We start from the raw sequence: 15,422 nt of genomic DNA on the forward strand, positions 1-15,422 counted from the left end.
TATGTGGGCCTCTGTCTATTTAAAGACTCTGGCTTTGGACCAGTGTGAGTACACAGCGAGAGGTCTGAACTCCTCCTAAATTTGGCTAAACCTTGGTGCTTCCAAGGTTCAGTTTAGGAATATACTTGTAAAAATCACAACATCTCTACTAAGATTGTGTAAAGGGTAATAATTGCATTTCATTGGTGTTTCATGTCAGGTACAATTTACAAGTTAAGCGTCAATCTTTGTTACTACAGGGTGTAGTCACATATTTGCACATTCCTTAACATTCTGCCCTGTAGCATTAAAACAAAGGAGGGAGACTCCGGAACATATGCATGTACTATGCTACAACTTCTTTTTGTGTTTGGGTTACCTCCTCTTTTCTAACTCCTCATCTGTGCAGAAATAGTTTTAAAGCAAGTGTGATTCCTGCAGTAATGTCAGATTTGTGTCCATCCGTATAGTGTATTAGTCCATTTTTAATTCAACCAGAAAGCATTAGCCCTTTAGTCTCTGGTTCAAGGCATTGACAGTGGCTGAGGTAACAGTTCTTCAAAGCTTCTGAAAGACTATTAATTTTTGCTTGAACTTTGAATTTCACCTGGCGCTGGAGTCCCCACTGTGAAAAGGGAAAGCCAAAGAAAGAAGTGAGCTTAGGAGCTATGTTGTATGGGCACTGAGCCTGGTTTTAACCATGCCTGGTGTATGACTTGGGTAACATTGATTAGGTGAAGTGTTAAAAGTGGCAATTTCCTTGTTTGTTTAATCATTCTCTGTGAGCTTCTAAGAAGTCTGTTTTGCTTTATTGTCACACAAATAAGCCATTTTGTCATTACCCTGAATTTACAAACATTTAACAAAGCTTAATGAAGTGCCCAGACCCATAACATACATGCAGACTAACTGATGAAGCTGTAAGGGGAAAAATCTACATTAAAAATTGTAACGCATTTAATCTACTGGGGCAAATATTATACTGTTAGATACAGAGTTCCCTTGAAGGAGCTGTCTGTTTTCAAGAGCCCTCTTCACATACAATCTTCTGCTTCATAAAAGCAATGGTAGCCTACACTTGTTGTTGTGTAAACACATTACCAGTGTAAAACATACTTATTTACTTCATTATTTTCAGTAAGTTATGCTTTTTTCCTGCTTTTAGGAGGTGATGCTAAACTGCTGGTGATGCTGTGTATCTCTCCTGACCAGAAGTACTTAACAGAATCAATGCAGTCTCTGGGATTTGGAACTCGTGCTCGGCAAGTTCAGAGAGGACAAGTCAAGAAAAAAAATTTCCCAGTGTCAAGTAAAGCAAAATAAAACTTAAGACTCCTGTGGATTAAAGTATTATTAATGAGTTCCTCAGACTGAAATGTGTATTGTTGTCCTAAAGCCATTCTTCTAGGTATCAACTGCCAGTTAAAATAAACAGTCCTCAATGTGGCATTAGTAAGTCATAAACCTGCTGACAATGTTCTTACTCCAAAGATAATAGCAAGCACTGACAACAGCTACCAACCATGGTGGAATGACATAGAAATAAATCAGACTTTTTTTTAGGAAAGCTACTTCAAGACACGGCTTTGGTGATATGTTTCCTTTGGGCAAGTAGAGCTAAGTCAACAGAGCCCTGATGGGACTCTGATGCTCGCTTCAGAAAGGCCAAGGGTGCATTCTGTTTTCTCAGGAGTCTAAGGATCATCCCAGTGCTTCAAAGCAGCAAGGGAAATAGTTCCTGCCAGCTTGGATTAATATGAGACATGTCATCATGGCTTGCTCTTCTGTCTAGTATGGATGGGGTCATTCCTAATGCACTGTCAACAGGTAGGAGTGTAAAGGAACCCATCAGCTATATTGCATGAAGTTCTGTTCTCTGGTTTTAGGTAGGAAATAATGGCACTAGTGAGATGGAGAAAAAGGAGTGAGGCTGTATCTGTTATCCCTCTGGAATGTAGCTTAGGAAGCAAGTGAAGGATCATAAAGCTTTTTGAAAATGCACTCAGGTTAACAAGTTGGAGCAAATCCCTGCTCTGCTGAGCTCACTGACTACAGTTTTGCCTGGTTTGGTTTGGTTTTTTCCCTTGAGTGCTAAAGGTCCTGAACTTCAGATCCTAATGGCTAATAGGTCCTAACTTGTACAACTGTTTTAGTAGCAGTCTGGCCTGTTGTTTCACTTGCATTTCTGAAGCAACCTTGAAGATGTGCCTGCTCATTAGAAAAAGTTAACTACACACTTCCCATCCATCACATGAATAAAACACCAAAAACCCAGCTCGTGCGATGATGCTTGTCGTCATCTTCAAGAGGCTTTCACCCTCTTACATCAATGTTGAGACATCATGCAGGGCTTGTGACTGAAGCTACATTGGGAGAAGTTTGAAGGAAACTGAAGCAATGTTAGAGATGAGAAGCAGTCCTGAGACAAGTAGTTGAGTTCAGATGACGTCTGATGTGTTTTATGCATTGCGTCATTACTCAGCAGAGGCCTTGCGATCCACTCTGAGTTTTTACCTCGAGCAATCACTCTGCCTCTAGACTGGGAGAGAGGTCAGTGGTAGGTCACTGCAAGAAGGCTTAAATTGCAGTGGCCTGCCCAAAAGGCTGGAGTTTATAGTGCTCCAAGTCACTAAGTCTTCACAAGCATAAATATTTATCCAGAGATTAGATGGCATACTATTATTGGAATTTCACCCTTGAATATATAACAGCTGCTGTGTTGCATACAGTGCTGTGGTGCTCAGAACATTAGCATCACAACCAGAGAGCAGTAATAATACTTGTTTTCTTAAATAATGTCACAAGGGTAAAAATGCCTTAATTTTACCTGATTCCAGCAGTAACAGCTGAATCTGGACATGAGACCTCAGGAAGCTCAATGGTCACTAAAGCAATCTTAGGTGAGAAAGTAGCCAGGGTGAGGAACATTAGCCTGGTAAAGGAAATACAGCAGCAGGCAGCTTCAAGCTCGCCTTAGTCTCCTGACAGCTAGGCTACTAAAGCAGCTCTGATTAAAGCTCTAAAAGAGGTCAAGGGAGGGCTAGCTGATTCCACCAACATCTTCAAGTTCCTCAAATATTTTTAAGGATTTGGTATTTCCTAAGCGTTGCATAGAAAAGTAACTTGCCATGAACTGTGCTTTCTTTTCTAGAGCTGCTCTTCAAAACTTGGCATTTATTTACAATCTATGCGGTAGGGAAAAAGCTGCAATACTTATTGTTAAAGCTGAGAAATAAACCCCTCAAATATCAGCAAATACTAAAAGTTTCAGTTGCTACATTAACATTAACTCTGCCAAATTGTGCATATGCAGCATTCCCTATTCCTGTTTTCCTTGTCAGCGTAGCATATCACTTGCTGTTTGACCTGCACAATGAAGTGTACAGGATATGCAGGGTAGCAAAGTTAACATTCTGCCCTCAGAACTTTCAGTTTTGGAATTTCCTGGGTTACAGAGACGTGATTGCTCAATCCCAGAGTCAGATGTGATGCACTGAAGGAAAGAAGGTTAAAAGTTGTAAATAGCTTTACGCTGGCACCTAAGCTGAATTGTCTTCCGCCTGAAGATTCACTCAGACCTGCTAAAGGAGGGGCAGAAATCTTCAGACATGTAACTCATGTCCTGACGAGCAAGGAAAGCAGCATCTGCAAGGTCCTATCCTTCTCTGCCATGGTGGTTTGTTTTTTTTTTTTAGTTTCAGATCTTTCAAGCTTTGAATGACAGCTATGTTAGAAAAGCAGCTGTGACAGATATTCACAGAGCTGACTTTAAGGTTTCCTTTGTGGATCAAAACCTATCCTGATAAACCAGTCCTCATCATTTTGGCACTGTAAAACTGAAGCACAGGTACCAACACTGGGAGAAATAAAGAAAGTGATATTTGAAAGGATTCTAAAAAAAATGAGACAGGATGTCATAAACACCAAGAAAAAGGTGGTTGTTTTAAGAGTGCCAATGTAGTCTATTTGCTAATACAGCTTTGCTTTCTGGGAGGGCAGGGGTGCAAGCAAAGGAGAGTAAAAACTATATAAATCAGGAGAAAATCCCTTCAGTGAAGTCCGCAAGTGCGTAATCCAGATCTCAGCTGGTATCTTGATGCATTGAAGCAAGAGAGCTCTCAACCCTGCTCTACCTCCTGCCAGCTCAGCCAGGCGATTGTGTCACAGTTTTGGAAGGCGTGCTGCTCAGTGCAGGGGGATCCTCTCCTCTCCATGATCAGCATGCCTTGGTGGCAGTCAGCACGTTAACCTTTCACTGCTGGGCTCTCATTCTCCTCCCCGGACCCCCACTTTCTCCTGTGGGGGTTCAGTTCAGCCACTTCCCAGCTATGTCACACCTTCCACCATCCCCTGGCCAGCCATATGAAATAGGTATTCCTCCACACAGCGATGCAAGGCACCACAAACCCCCGCTACCCACTGGCCTGGTCTTCAGGCGTCCCTCTTGAATTTATTGTGCCTTCTTCCTTGCCCTGCGGATGAGCTGAGCAAACCATGTTAGCAACAGTAGCTAGGAGCCGCCACCTCCTCCTCAAAAAGCCTACCCATTACTGAAACCACAGCAAGCACAAGAGAATTTGGTCTTGTGAATACTTCAGTATTCAGCATCCTGGTTTAGCGTCAAGCTGGCCAAGGAGTCAATGGCGTGAAGCCTGACCAGCGCAGCAGCTGCCTGGGAGGCCCAGGGTCTGGTGTTCACGGCAGCGTACCCCCAGCACCTTACATAAAGGTGGAAGCTGCTTCCACACTGCAAGCCTCAGCCCCTGGCACCCTGCTCACATGTCCTCTAATCCATGGGCCAAGAACCTTCCCAGAAAGCAGAAAATTTGAAACCCGTTCAAAGACAAAGGACTTGAGCTCGTGTCTCTCCCCGCACAAGTGAATGCTCTGGCTTGTAGGACAGCCAGCAGAGCTGGAGGTGGGGCAGGGAAAGTGGGATTCTAACAGGCCAACTCCTAAGTCCTCATAGCAGCAAGTGCTCGTCTAGGGCAAAATACACAGATATACATATGCAGACCTACACAAATGTAGCAGGAGAAGTCTAGACATATCTAGAATCAGACAATAGCCTTCAAGGTACAAGTCCAAAATTTGGCCCAAAACTGCAGCTTGGTGCCCACATTTCTCTGTGGATTTATCATTACAGATGGAATTTATCAACACTGGCGGTTGGTTCCCCTTGCAGCCAAGGGAAAGGGATTAATGGATGCACTTTCAGCAAGTACCTCTGTCTCCCCAGTCTAGCGAAGGGGTCCAGGCAAAGGGTTTAGAGCCCCAACTCTCAGTTTCCCACGGCTGGGGAAACGGATTGCTCAAGGACCCAATTTTGAAAGACATAAAACCACTGTGGAGGTTTTTCACTTATGTTTTCAATCTTGGTCCCTACCCAGCTCTAATGTAAAGCTCTGCAGTGCTGGTCCAACACCCCTTCTTTCTGCCTTTGCAAATTTGCCCCCAGTTCACCTGCAGCACTCGCCTTTCCACGTAGGGGGAAGGCAGCATGCAGTGGGGCAGAGCAGAGTGCGTGGCACAGGAGCTGCTCTCCATATTCCCCATAAGGATGTTTTTTCAGCGCCTGCAGGGAATGCCTTTGTGCAAGGAGCACCATGCAGATGGCCCTGGAGTGTAGGAACGCCAAAGGTACAAAGGCTTTCACAAAACAACTTGGCATTTGAGCAACAACATTGCAGAGCTGCCCCATGCCAAGCACGTGGCTGGTGCGCTGTAAATTCACACTGGAGTTCGTAACACTCTGCACTCTCTGCAGACAAGCCATTAGTCTTCCTCACCACCTAGGAGTACTCTTATCAGCAAAGCCCAAGGAAGTGATGTGATCTGCAATTGCTTAACAGTGCTGCATCTCATCATGGGGTTAAAAAAAGCAGTAATTAAACCACCCAGAGCCTTTGGCCCACTCTTAAACAAAACTTTGACCTATGCTGACGTTTTAAAATTATATATTTAATTTCCACATGTGGCTTCATGCCTTGGCAGCAGCCACACCACAAAGACAGGCTGCTCTTGGTTTTAGCCAGACTAGGAAAACCATAATTAGCATTGGAAAGTTCACAAAAATGTTTAATTTGTTATTAAATTGCCGATTCCATTTTATGAAGCACTTTTCCAAACCTCTGCAGAATGCGAGCACAGGCAGAACGAAGTGGTTATTGGGAAAGGCTTTCGGCTCCTGCTGTGGACAAGCAGTTGCAAGCTGATGGGCTTGCAAGCCCCTTCCAACCAGGGGAAGAGGCAGCAGCGTCTGCTCACGGAGGAGCGGACGGGCCCAGAGTGCAGGAACGCCAACGGTACCGCAGCCTTTCACAAAACCAGCTTGGCGTTTGAGCAACAACACTAACCATAGCCCCAGCCAGACAAAAATGCAAGCCACATACCATACAAAGGAGGGCACAGGGTGATCTAATTGAAGGGCACGAGTGAAGGGAAACGTTGCCTACAATTCTTTTTTCTTACATCCATTTTTATCAAACCAGATTTTATCTTGCCATGCGTTTGCCCCTTCTAATTTCGTTTATATAAAAGGGCGACAGAAAAATCAAAGATAAAATTTGAGCCTTCTTGAAGTCGTGCAAGTATCTCTGGGGACGTGCAAATCATGCAAGCATATCTTGGGACAACTGCATTTGGTTTTGTTTATTTGAATTTGTCTTTAATAAGTGGCAAGGTGCCCGTGGTCTTAACTAAGGTTGGCAACGTGTCCAAACAATAACGGTCCAAAAGTTGCATTGAACTATTCTTTGGTGACATTTAGAAGCGAGCATTTCACAGCATGCCCCCAGGGGCAGGGAGAGCAAACGCAGCAAATAGAACAGACGGACCGGATGCAGCAGTGCTTGGAAAGTTTCGGCTTGCGCCTGGCAACAGCCTTGCGCTGGGGACTAGGGCCTGCGGCTGCGAAGGCACAGGGGCACCACCATTCCTTTCAGGTGTAACCTCCAGCCTCCCCCACGGCGCTGGCAAGCTGCAGGAACTGCTACAGCTACGGGGTAATGCATCTTTGTGCTCTACTGCACATCCCTCTCTGAGCTCTTGGGCTCTGACAGCATTTTCAGGAGATGATGATCTTAACCGCCCCTTACTTCACGACAACAGTCCCCTTCACCTGTGCTTTTACCTAAGATCTCAGATTTTTAAAAAAAAGCGGGGGGGGGGGGGGGGGGGGATGGTCCCTCTTCTGCGTACCCAAGAGTTTGAATCATAAAAGTCATAGAATAGTTTGAGTTGGAAGGGACATTGAAAGGTCATCTAGTCCAACACCCCTGCAATAAGCAGGGGCATCTTCAACTAGATCAGGTTGCTCAGAGCCTCGTCCAACTTGATCTTGAATGTTTCCAGGGAGGGGGCATCTACCACTTCTCTGAGCAATCTGTTCCAGTGCCTCACCACCCCCACAATAAAGAATTTCTTCCTAACATCCAATCTAAATTGACCCTCCTTCAGCTTAAAGCCATTACCCCTTGTGCTATCGCTCCATGCCCTTGTAAACAGTCCCTCTCCAGCTTTCCTGTAGGCCCCCTTCAGGTACTGGAAGGCCACAATTAGATCTCCCCGGAGCCGCCTTTTCTCCAGGCTGAACCACCCCAACTCTCTCAGCCCGTCCTCATAGGAGAGGTGCTCCAGCCCTCTGATCATCTTCATGGACCTCCTCTGGCCTTGTTACAACAGCTCCATGTCTCTCCTGTACTGGGGCCCCCAGAGCTGGATGCAGTACTCCAGGTGGGGTCTCACAAGAGCGGAGTAGAGGGGCAGGATCACCTCCCTTGACCTGCTGGTCATACTTCTTCTGATGCAGCCCAGGATATGGTTGGCTTTCTGGGCTGTGAGTGCATGTTGCCGGCTCACGTTGAGCTTTTCATCCACCAGCATCCTCAAGTCCTTCTCCTCAGGGCTGCTCTCAATCCCTGCATCCCCCAGCCGGTATTGATACCAGGGGTTGCTCTGACCCAGGTGCAGAACCTTGCATTTGGCCTTGTTGAACCTCATGAGGTTCACATGGGCCCACTTCTCAAGCTTGAGATTGATCAGACAAAGCATTTGGAAGAGGAATCCGTAATTCAATACTTGAATGACATGATGCGATGCTCCAAATTCACCTCTTGTTTATTCAGAACATGACATGTCTCTAACAACTTGGAGTTAGGCTCAGAAAAACCTGCCAAAATGCTTAAATAGTCAAGTGACCAGACACATTCAAATGTTCAAACACCGAGGCCTAAATTCAGCAACAGAAGAGAACTGCAGTGCTCCAGGACAAGTATTTAGCATCAGCTTTGATAGAAACAATGGGGGCTGGGTGGGAATCCATAGTCGTCAGACTTCAGGAACATGAGATTTGCACATCTTATCCACAGACTGCAGGCAGGGAATGAGCACCTGTTTCCCTGGGGAACCACAGTGAAGCTGAGTTATCACCACCTTGTTCTTCCAGCTCCTCCGGCTTCATGCTTGCAAGTATCTCCTCTAACACGCGTCCCCTCTTGCTGTTTTTCCGTTACATGAAATTACTATCCTGGCTGGGATGAGTCACTGCCCAGCAGTTCACTCAAAGGCTAGCACCAGAAGGACTGGTTTTCCTTCTCATTTTCCTCTGGACTTTACTAATCAGTTCCTTCCCTCTAAACAAAAATAAAAACAAAACAACAAAAAAATCCCCACCCCACTACTATAAAAAGCTTTGGAAGCCACACCAGAAGCTTTGAAGATCCAAAAGAAAGAAGATGATACTTCCTCCCTAACTTCGGATGTTTGGGTTTTTAGCAGCATGAGCCTCCTCCACCTCTTTCTGGGCACGTACACACAGACTCTGCCCACTGCATGCTCTGAGCTGGCATTTGAAATAACATAAGCTCCAGGTTAAACTCACAACCAGCTTCAGAAATACAAGCATTCTGCAGAGCAGCTGATGCTTAGCAAGCAGCCCTTCTTTTTGCTTCAGCCACAGACCTTGGCTACTTCCAGCACTACGTGCTTTGGTCAGGCAGCGCTGACCTTCCCGACACACTCTGCGTTATATGCTGTGCATTACACGCTGTGCATTACACCTGCTCTCATGAGTTTTATCTGTGCCCGAGATCCAGGCATCCGCACTCCTTTTCTCCAGACCCATTTCCCAAGCCCTCCCCGGGGTGGGTGGCTCAGCCCAGGCAGATGCATGCACTCATCCACACACCGCTTAGAAAGGAGCTGGAGGACCAGCCTGTGCTGCTCCAGCTGGGTCTGCTGCTGAGGCTGAATCCACAGAGAATTGCTAGCTGGTGCTTAACAGGCCTGATGCTCTTAGTGCTTGGCAACATGACCAAGCTCAGGCAGCCAGATCTGCCAAGTTATTTCATGGTGCCTGACTCGTGGGAAGCACTTCTTGACAGAGATGGGACAAAGTTTGCAAGAGGCTATTCAATATTGCAGCATCCAAACAGGGACACCTCACAGAGATGGCACAGGGCTCAGCGCAGAAGGACTACAAATTGGGTGTTGGGAAGGTACCAGGCAGTGCCAGAGCCACTGCCCAGGCTGCCTCCAGGGGCTGCAAAGGGCATCGTGTCTCTAGACATCCCCCGCTGATGCTGTGTTACAGACAGACATGTGAACCACCCGCTGCCCTCCAGTCTCCATCCAGAAAAAAGGCTTTATAATGCCTTTTTGTGGAAAGCTGTTTAGATTCACTGTGGACATGTACCAGCTGGAAGTTACAGCAGCTATCTTTTGCTACTGCTCACTACCTAATGCCACGAGAGCAGAGAAACAAGCCCCTTACATCAGCCAAGACACTACAGTGATGTACTCGTTGCACTCTACCTCTCCTCTTACCTTGGCTCATGAAGACTCTGAAACTGCCCGTACCAGCTACCAGACCAGCAGCTGTGATATGGGGAACATGCAATGGGCAATTCAAAGGGAGGAAAAAGAGGTCCATAGTCAGATCTGAGCCTGGTTTCCGCTTCCTTACCAGAATCTGGTTTACCTGCTAGATTTGGCATAGCATTTGCAACAGTAAGAGGCAGGATGAGACTGTGATGCTTGAACTCAAGAAGCTGTACCTGCATGTTCACCAGCATCATTTCCACATGAACAAAGAGAGAGGACTTACGACGGACGCACTGATACGGACGCTGCATGACTGCAGGCAACTCACAACAGCCACTCTCAGGATGTGGGATGCAAGCAATAGGCCTACCATTTTTCAGCACAAGCAGGTTTGTCTTAACCCCTTTTACCTCAGACCCATAAATCCTGGCACATCAAAACATCACCACCTTTGCAATCCCAGCTGCCAAGTCATGAGCTCAGCTCCAAGGTATACAGAAGAAAAGGCACAAGAATTAATGAATAATGAAAACGAAAAATAATGAAACTGAGTGCCCTCAGTTTAGGCACTTGTTTTTAGGCACCGAGAGTCCCCTGGAGAAGTCCCCCAGCTTCTTGCACCCACTTGCACCAAGTGGCACTGCCACCAGACCAGTCCCTGCAGGTCTCCCACAACCACATCCCAAGCTGCCACTGTCACCAAGCTGCTCAGGCATCTGGGGTCCACAGCCAAATGGGGCTGCTCCCAGGAGGTTGAACTCGGTAGCCACAGGACACATACCCTGGGAGAGCACACTGTTGGACAATTAACACACGTAAGGCCAAGGTCATCTGCAGCCTGAGAGGCTAGGACCACAGAGCCACTCTCCAAGGACAGCGCCAAGCTCCAGGCAAGACAAGATCCACAGATGAGATAAAATACAGTCAGAAGTAAAATAAACCCTGACCTAATGATGCAGTGATCACAGGAGACTTTCATCAAGGTCCTGCCGAGTTACTGCCACCCTCCCCCATGCCATCACTGCCTGCAGACCTTGCAGATTGCTCCTTACACCACCACATCCTGGGGAAAAGTCAGCAGCTTTACCACTAGGACACACCAGACAGGGAGAAAGAAGAAGCAGTTTTCAGGCCCCATCCTAGCCGCTGCTTATGACTCCTACAGTGAACAACATTTGGGCATGACTGAGAAGCAAGCAAGCCCCACCCCACCACCCCTGCAAGGCTCTCCTTACTTCTCTCCTGGGCAGCTCATTCACAGGATCATGACACTAGAGCCTACTGGTAACATCTCCCAGAGGGGCTGCAGAGATCTTCTCCTTTCCCTGGCTCTTCTCACAAGAGAGATGATTTCCTGTGCTTTGATTGCCCTCCTCTGTAGCACCCTCCACCTGGACCTGCTACCAGCTGTGGCAAGGTAAACACCTGAGCTGCCAGGAACCCTTTCTGGCCCCTGCCCTTGGGCAGAGGAAAGCAGCTTAGGGACACCAGAAACTACTCGTGCTCCTCCATGCTTGGGATGTCACCACTGAAGCAGCTGTCGCCATGCCTTGCGGGGCTCTGTGTTTTACCCATGGCATCAACGAAGCAGGGCCAGAGTGGTGGTAGCAGCAGTCTGGGGCAGCAGCTTTAAGCAGCCTTTAAAGCTTGTTAGCCTTAAAGGTGCTGGGTTGTCTGAAAGCTCAGCTGATGCTCTGGCAACATCCTTGGGAAAGGCAGCCTTCAAGAACTCCTACCCTCCTCTGTTTATTCTGAAAACAGAATAAAATCAGCATCACAGCTGTAGAGCTCTCCCTTAGCGTGCTAGCCTTACATTTTCAGCAGTAATTCTCCTTTGGATCTCAAAGTGGTTTGTGTTGAAGCAGATTGGAAAGCAATGGTTTGTACCCTCTCTATTATTTGCAGTGCAAATGTTAAGCAAAATTGTACTCAGCTGCTCCCACAGCAAACCCTGCCGCTCACCCCCTGCTGAAGGACGTGGCTAGCTGAATGCCAGCACTGGCAGCCAGGCTGGGCTGGGACTAACCAGGGGCACGACCGCTCCAAAGGCAGGCCCTGTGTCTGCACCTAAGGCCTCAAGGCATTTGTTAAGTGTGAGTTCTGAAACAAGAACGGGAGCTCCCAAAATGCACCTTGTAACCCATTAGCGCTTTAACGGAGGGATTATGGGAGCCCTGTGTTCATGTCTGACTAGAAGGACCACGGGCAGAAAATCTGCATTAGCCACAGAAAAATCATATGTGCAGAAAACCCTCCCAGATCCCAGCAGTAGCTAGTTGTGCCAGAGGAGAGGACAGGGACGTTGGCAGTGTCGCTGGTCCTGCAAACACAGAGAGCTCAGGACCCACTTCAGCAGATGCTACAAGCAAAAGCCAGGCCGTTTCCCATGCTTCCTGCATACACGCAGCAAGCAATTTAACCCTAAATACAGGAGTGCAGCCCACAAGCTAGACAAGAAAGATGTCAATACCACCGCCAGGAACAACAACAAACTGCACCACAGACCTTATTTCCAGCGGTAGGTAAGCACAGATGCCTCAGAAGAGGGCAAAAAGTTTCCTCACTCATCCCCTGAAGTTATGCATCGAGGAGAGAACAGTACCTGGCTTCCTACAGTGCATGTTTTTGCTCAGGGATCTCCATCCCAATAGCCAGAGCTCTTTTGAATGCACTTGGCTCTGAGACGGTGCAGAGGGGAGGGTAACCCTGAAGCCTGCAGCCAGCAGAGGAGCGGGGAGGGGCTCCCTCAATGCAACCCTTCCAGCCTGAAACCCCTCAGTTAGAGAGTGAGTCACATTCAAAGCTTCATTTCCTAAGAGGGTGGGGAATGTGGCTGTGGGAATCGGTCACCATTGCCAGGATCATCAAACAACTCAGGCTATTTGTCAGCTGGTTGTAACAAAGAGGCTGAGTACTTTCTGTGGCTAGTGCAAACTAATTTTTCCTACACCAAATGTTCTGCTGTCGCTAAAGTATTCAGTGGTATTTTCCACGTGGTGGCTCGAGACTTAAGGCTTCTAGCACATGCCATATCCAATTATCTCATTGCATATTGGGAACAGCAGTAATTGGAGAAAGAAAACTAAAGATTTGTATAAATGTATTTATGAGATTTAAAATAAAAAATGTGAGGCTGATATTTCCAGGAGTAAAAATAAAGCATAATTCTAAAATACCACAGCTATGGTCTTCAATAGCCCATATTCAGCTACCCCTGCAGTCTACCAGAAAGGATAAACACAATTTTTGCTCATTACATCTCTGCGGTAGAACAACGGACTTCCAATGCAAGAGTTGCTATCCGGATCTTACTCTAACAACTACAATTGGCTCCTTGCAGAGCCAAATTCAGGGTTCAGAAGGACAGATGCAGCCAGTACCTGGCTGACCAGCAGCATGAAAACGCAGCACGGCCATGGGCTAGAGTGTGCTCCCAAAAAAATGAGCTGCAGGGACACACTATGTGGCAGCAAAGGAGGGGTAGAAACTACTTTGAGGTGGGGTTACTTTATAAAATGTTGTTTGGATGCAAGAAGTGAAATCAGCTGTGGGGAAACAAAGTCCTTCCCATTAATTTCTCCATCATCCCATTGCCTCCTCCAGCCCGTCCCTGATGATCAATGGCACCTTGCTGGTACTGGATTCACCCTTTTCTCTGCTCCCTTCCATGATGAAACCCAGTGCTGGTGCAGCGGTGCGGGCTATCACAGACCGTGCCATGCTGGGACGGTGCCGTGTGAGAGGCACCCCGTGCCCCTGCGCTGTCTCGCCAAGCTGTGGGCCCAGCTGCCGTGCCAGCTGCAACTGGGCTGAAGGTCCACGGCAAGGGCAAAAGGGCCTGCCCATGGACAGACAGCAGCCCACTGCTAATAGTTTTTGAACTAATACTGACATTTCACACCTAAAGCATCCCACCCCAGAGGCTCAGCAGCAGCAGCTTTCTCCCCAGTGTAGTCTGGGCCTACAACCGTGCAGGAAGGGACGCACTGCCCTCGGGCCTGAGAGATGCTGCCCCCGTGACCTGGGACCACTTCATACACTTTTTGTACGGCATTCAGCGAGCACCTGATAGCCGCAGTCAGCCTTGGGATCCGCGGTTTGGCCTGCGTGGGCCTCCCGGGCTGCTCCCATTTCATAGCTGGCCGTGTATCCGTGTGCGGGGGCAGCGGGCAGTTCGGCCTCTGGGGATGCGCTAACAGAAGCTGCTCCCCGAGGTGTCGCCTCTGCCTCAGGGGACGCGGCCTCCAGCACCACTTAGACCCCGCGGCAGCTATGCGTGAGGCCGCTCAGCGCAGCCGGCGGCGGAAGGGGCAGCGTGAAGCGGCCGTCTGCAGCGCCCCAGCCCGCCCGTAGCCCCGGCGGGAGGAGCCCCGGCCGTGGGACAGCGGCCGCCGCGCTCCTCGGGCGCCGCCCCGCGCCCCTGCCCGGCACTGCCGCTGCGCGGCCCGGCCCGGGGGGGGTGGCGGGGAGCGGAGTGTCGCACCGGGCGTTTCCCTCCGGCTGCCGCCCCACACGGGCCCCTCAGCCCGTGCAGGAAGGGAGCGCACAGCTCGGGCTCGGTTGTTATTAACAACGGGCTCCGTTGTTAATACAGGGTAGAGAAAGGGCCTGCTGGGACGGCAGGAGCAGCGGCGGGCGGGCCACGGCGTTAGGCCACGGGGCAGGGCTGCGGCCGGGCTCCCCCTTAGCCGTTCCCAGGCTCAGTCAGGCTTCTCTGGGAGCAACAACACGGGCACCTTGCTGTGCCTGTGCTCGTCCCGCTGAGGAGAAGCTGCAGCAGGGAGCTTGCCCACCAGTGTGAGACTTTATGACCAGTTCTTGCTCAAAAGTGTTCAGGCTCTTAAAACACCATGTAAGCTTCAGTGTCTCAGACCTTGCTGCCAAGTACTCAAACTCCATGGAGGAATTGCTTTTCCTTCACCCAAAATACCTGTGGTGTTCAAACTCCCCCCTTCCCCATCAGCTTTAGCACACACCCTCAGACCTGACCTCCATGCAGCTCCCGTACTTGGCATGCCTCAGCACAGCTCAGGTGCAGTAACATTTCCCCCATCCCACGCTGTATCACTTTACTGAGCCTACACAGGATTCTCTGGTACCATGGGAAGTCCCATCTGCAGAGACAGACTCATCCTATATGTTCTGGTCAGCAGCAGTCTACCCTAGCAGGCAAGAAGGTGCCATTACATGCCAAGCAAAGAAACAAAGAGAAGTGACAAAGCCCTTCAGTTAGGTGACTTAATATTTGCCTATTATTTAATTTTACCTCCATAAAAAGCTCCATCTGTAACAAAGCCGTCTTCTAGCATCCCCAAACCAAACCGGGAAGAATCTCTAAAGTCCTTGAAAATTTATATACTGGGAACACAGCAGGTACTGGGCAGAAAGATGAAGTACAAGAGGGGAAGTCATAAAAATAGGGGCAGCACTACAAAATCAAAGTACATTAATTTTTTTTTTCCTGAATGCTAGCTTTAGTGATCCCTAACATATCCAGAGAAAGGGAAAATTTATGAGAGAGCCCGTCAGCAAGCTTCTGCAAGAAGATAGGTGAAGAGTTACACTATGACACTCCTTCATAGATTTACGTCCTAAGAAAAGCAAAACTTTCCTTTATCCAT

At 48.3% G+C, this 15,422-nt stretch overlaps 1 protein-coding gene across 3 annotated transcripts in view; it reads left to right on the plus strand.

Annotated features, from left to right (window-relative positions):
• KIF25 (kinesin family member 25) overlaps window positions 1-1,325 on the plus strand; it is a 44,954-nt gene extending 43,629 nt beyond the window's left edge. For all 3 annotated transcript variants that reach the window (XM_054822703.1, XM_054822701.1, XM_054822702.1), the window contains exon 15: window positions 1,145-1,325. In XM_054822703.1, the coding sequence (XP_054678678.1) occupies window positions 1,145-1,302 (158 nt within the window). In that variant the 3' untranslated portion in view covers window positions 1,303-1,325. The remainder of the gene's footprint in view (window positions 1-1,144) is intronic.
• The last annotated feature ends 14,097 nt before the right edge of the window (window positions 1,326-15,422 follow it).

Source organism: Grus americana, chromosome 3 (assembly GCF_028858705.1).
Source record: "Grus americana isolate bGruAme1 chromosome 3, bGruAme1.mat, whole genome shotgun sequence".
NCBI classification, from domain to species: domain Eukaryota; kingdom Metazoa; phylum Chordata; class Aves; order Gruiformes; family Gruidae; genus Grus; species Grus americana.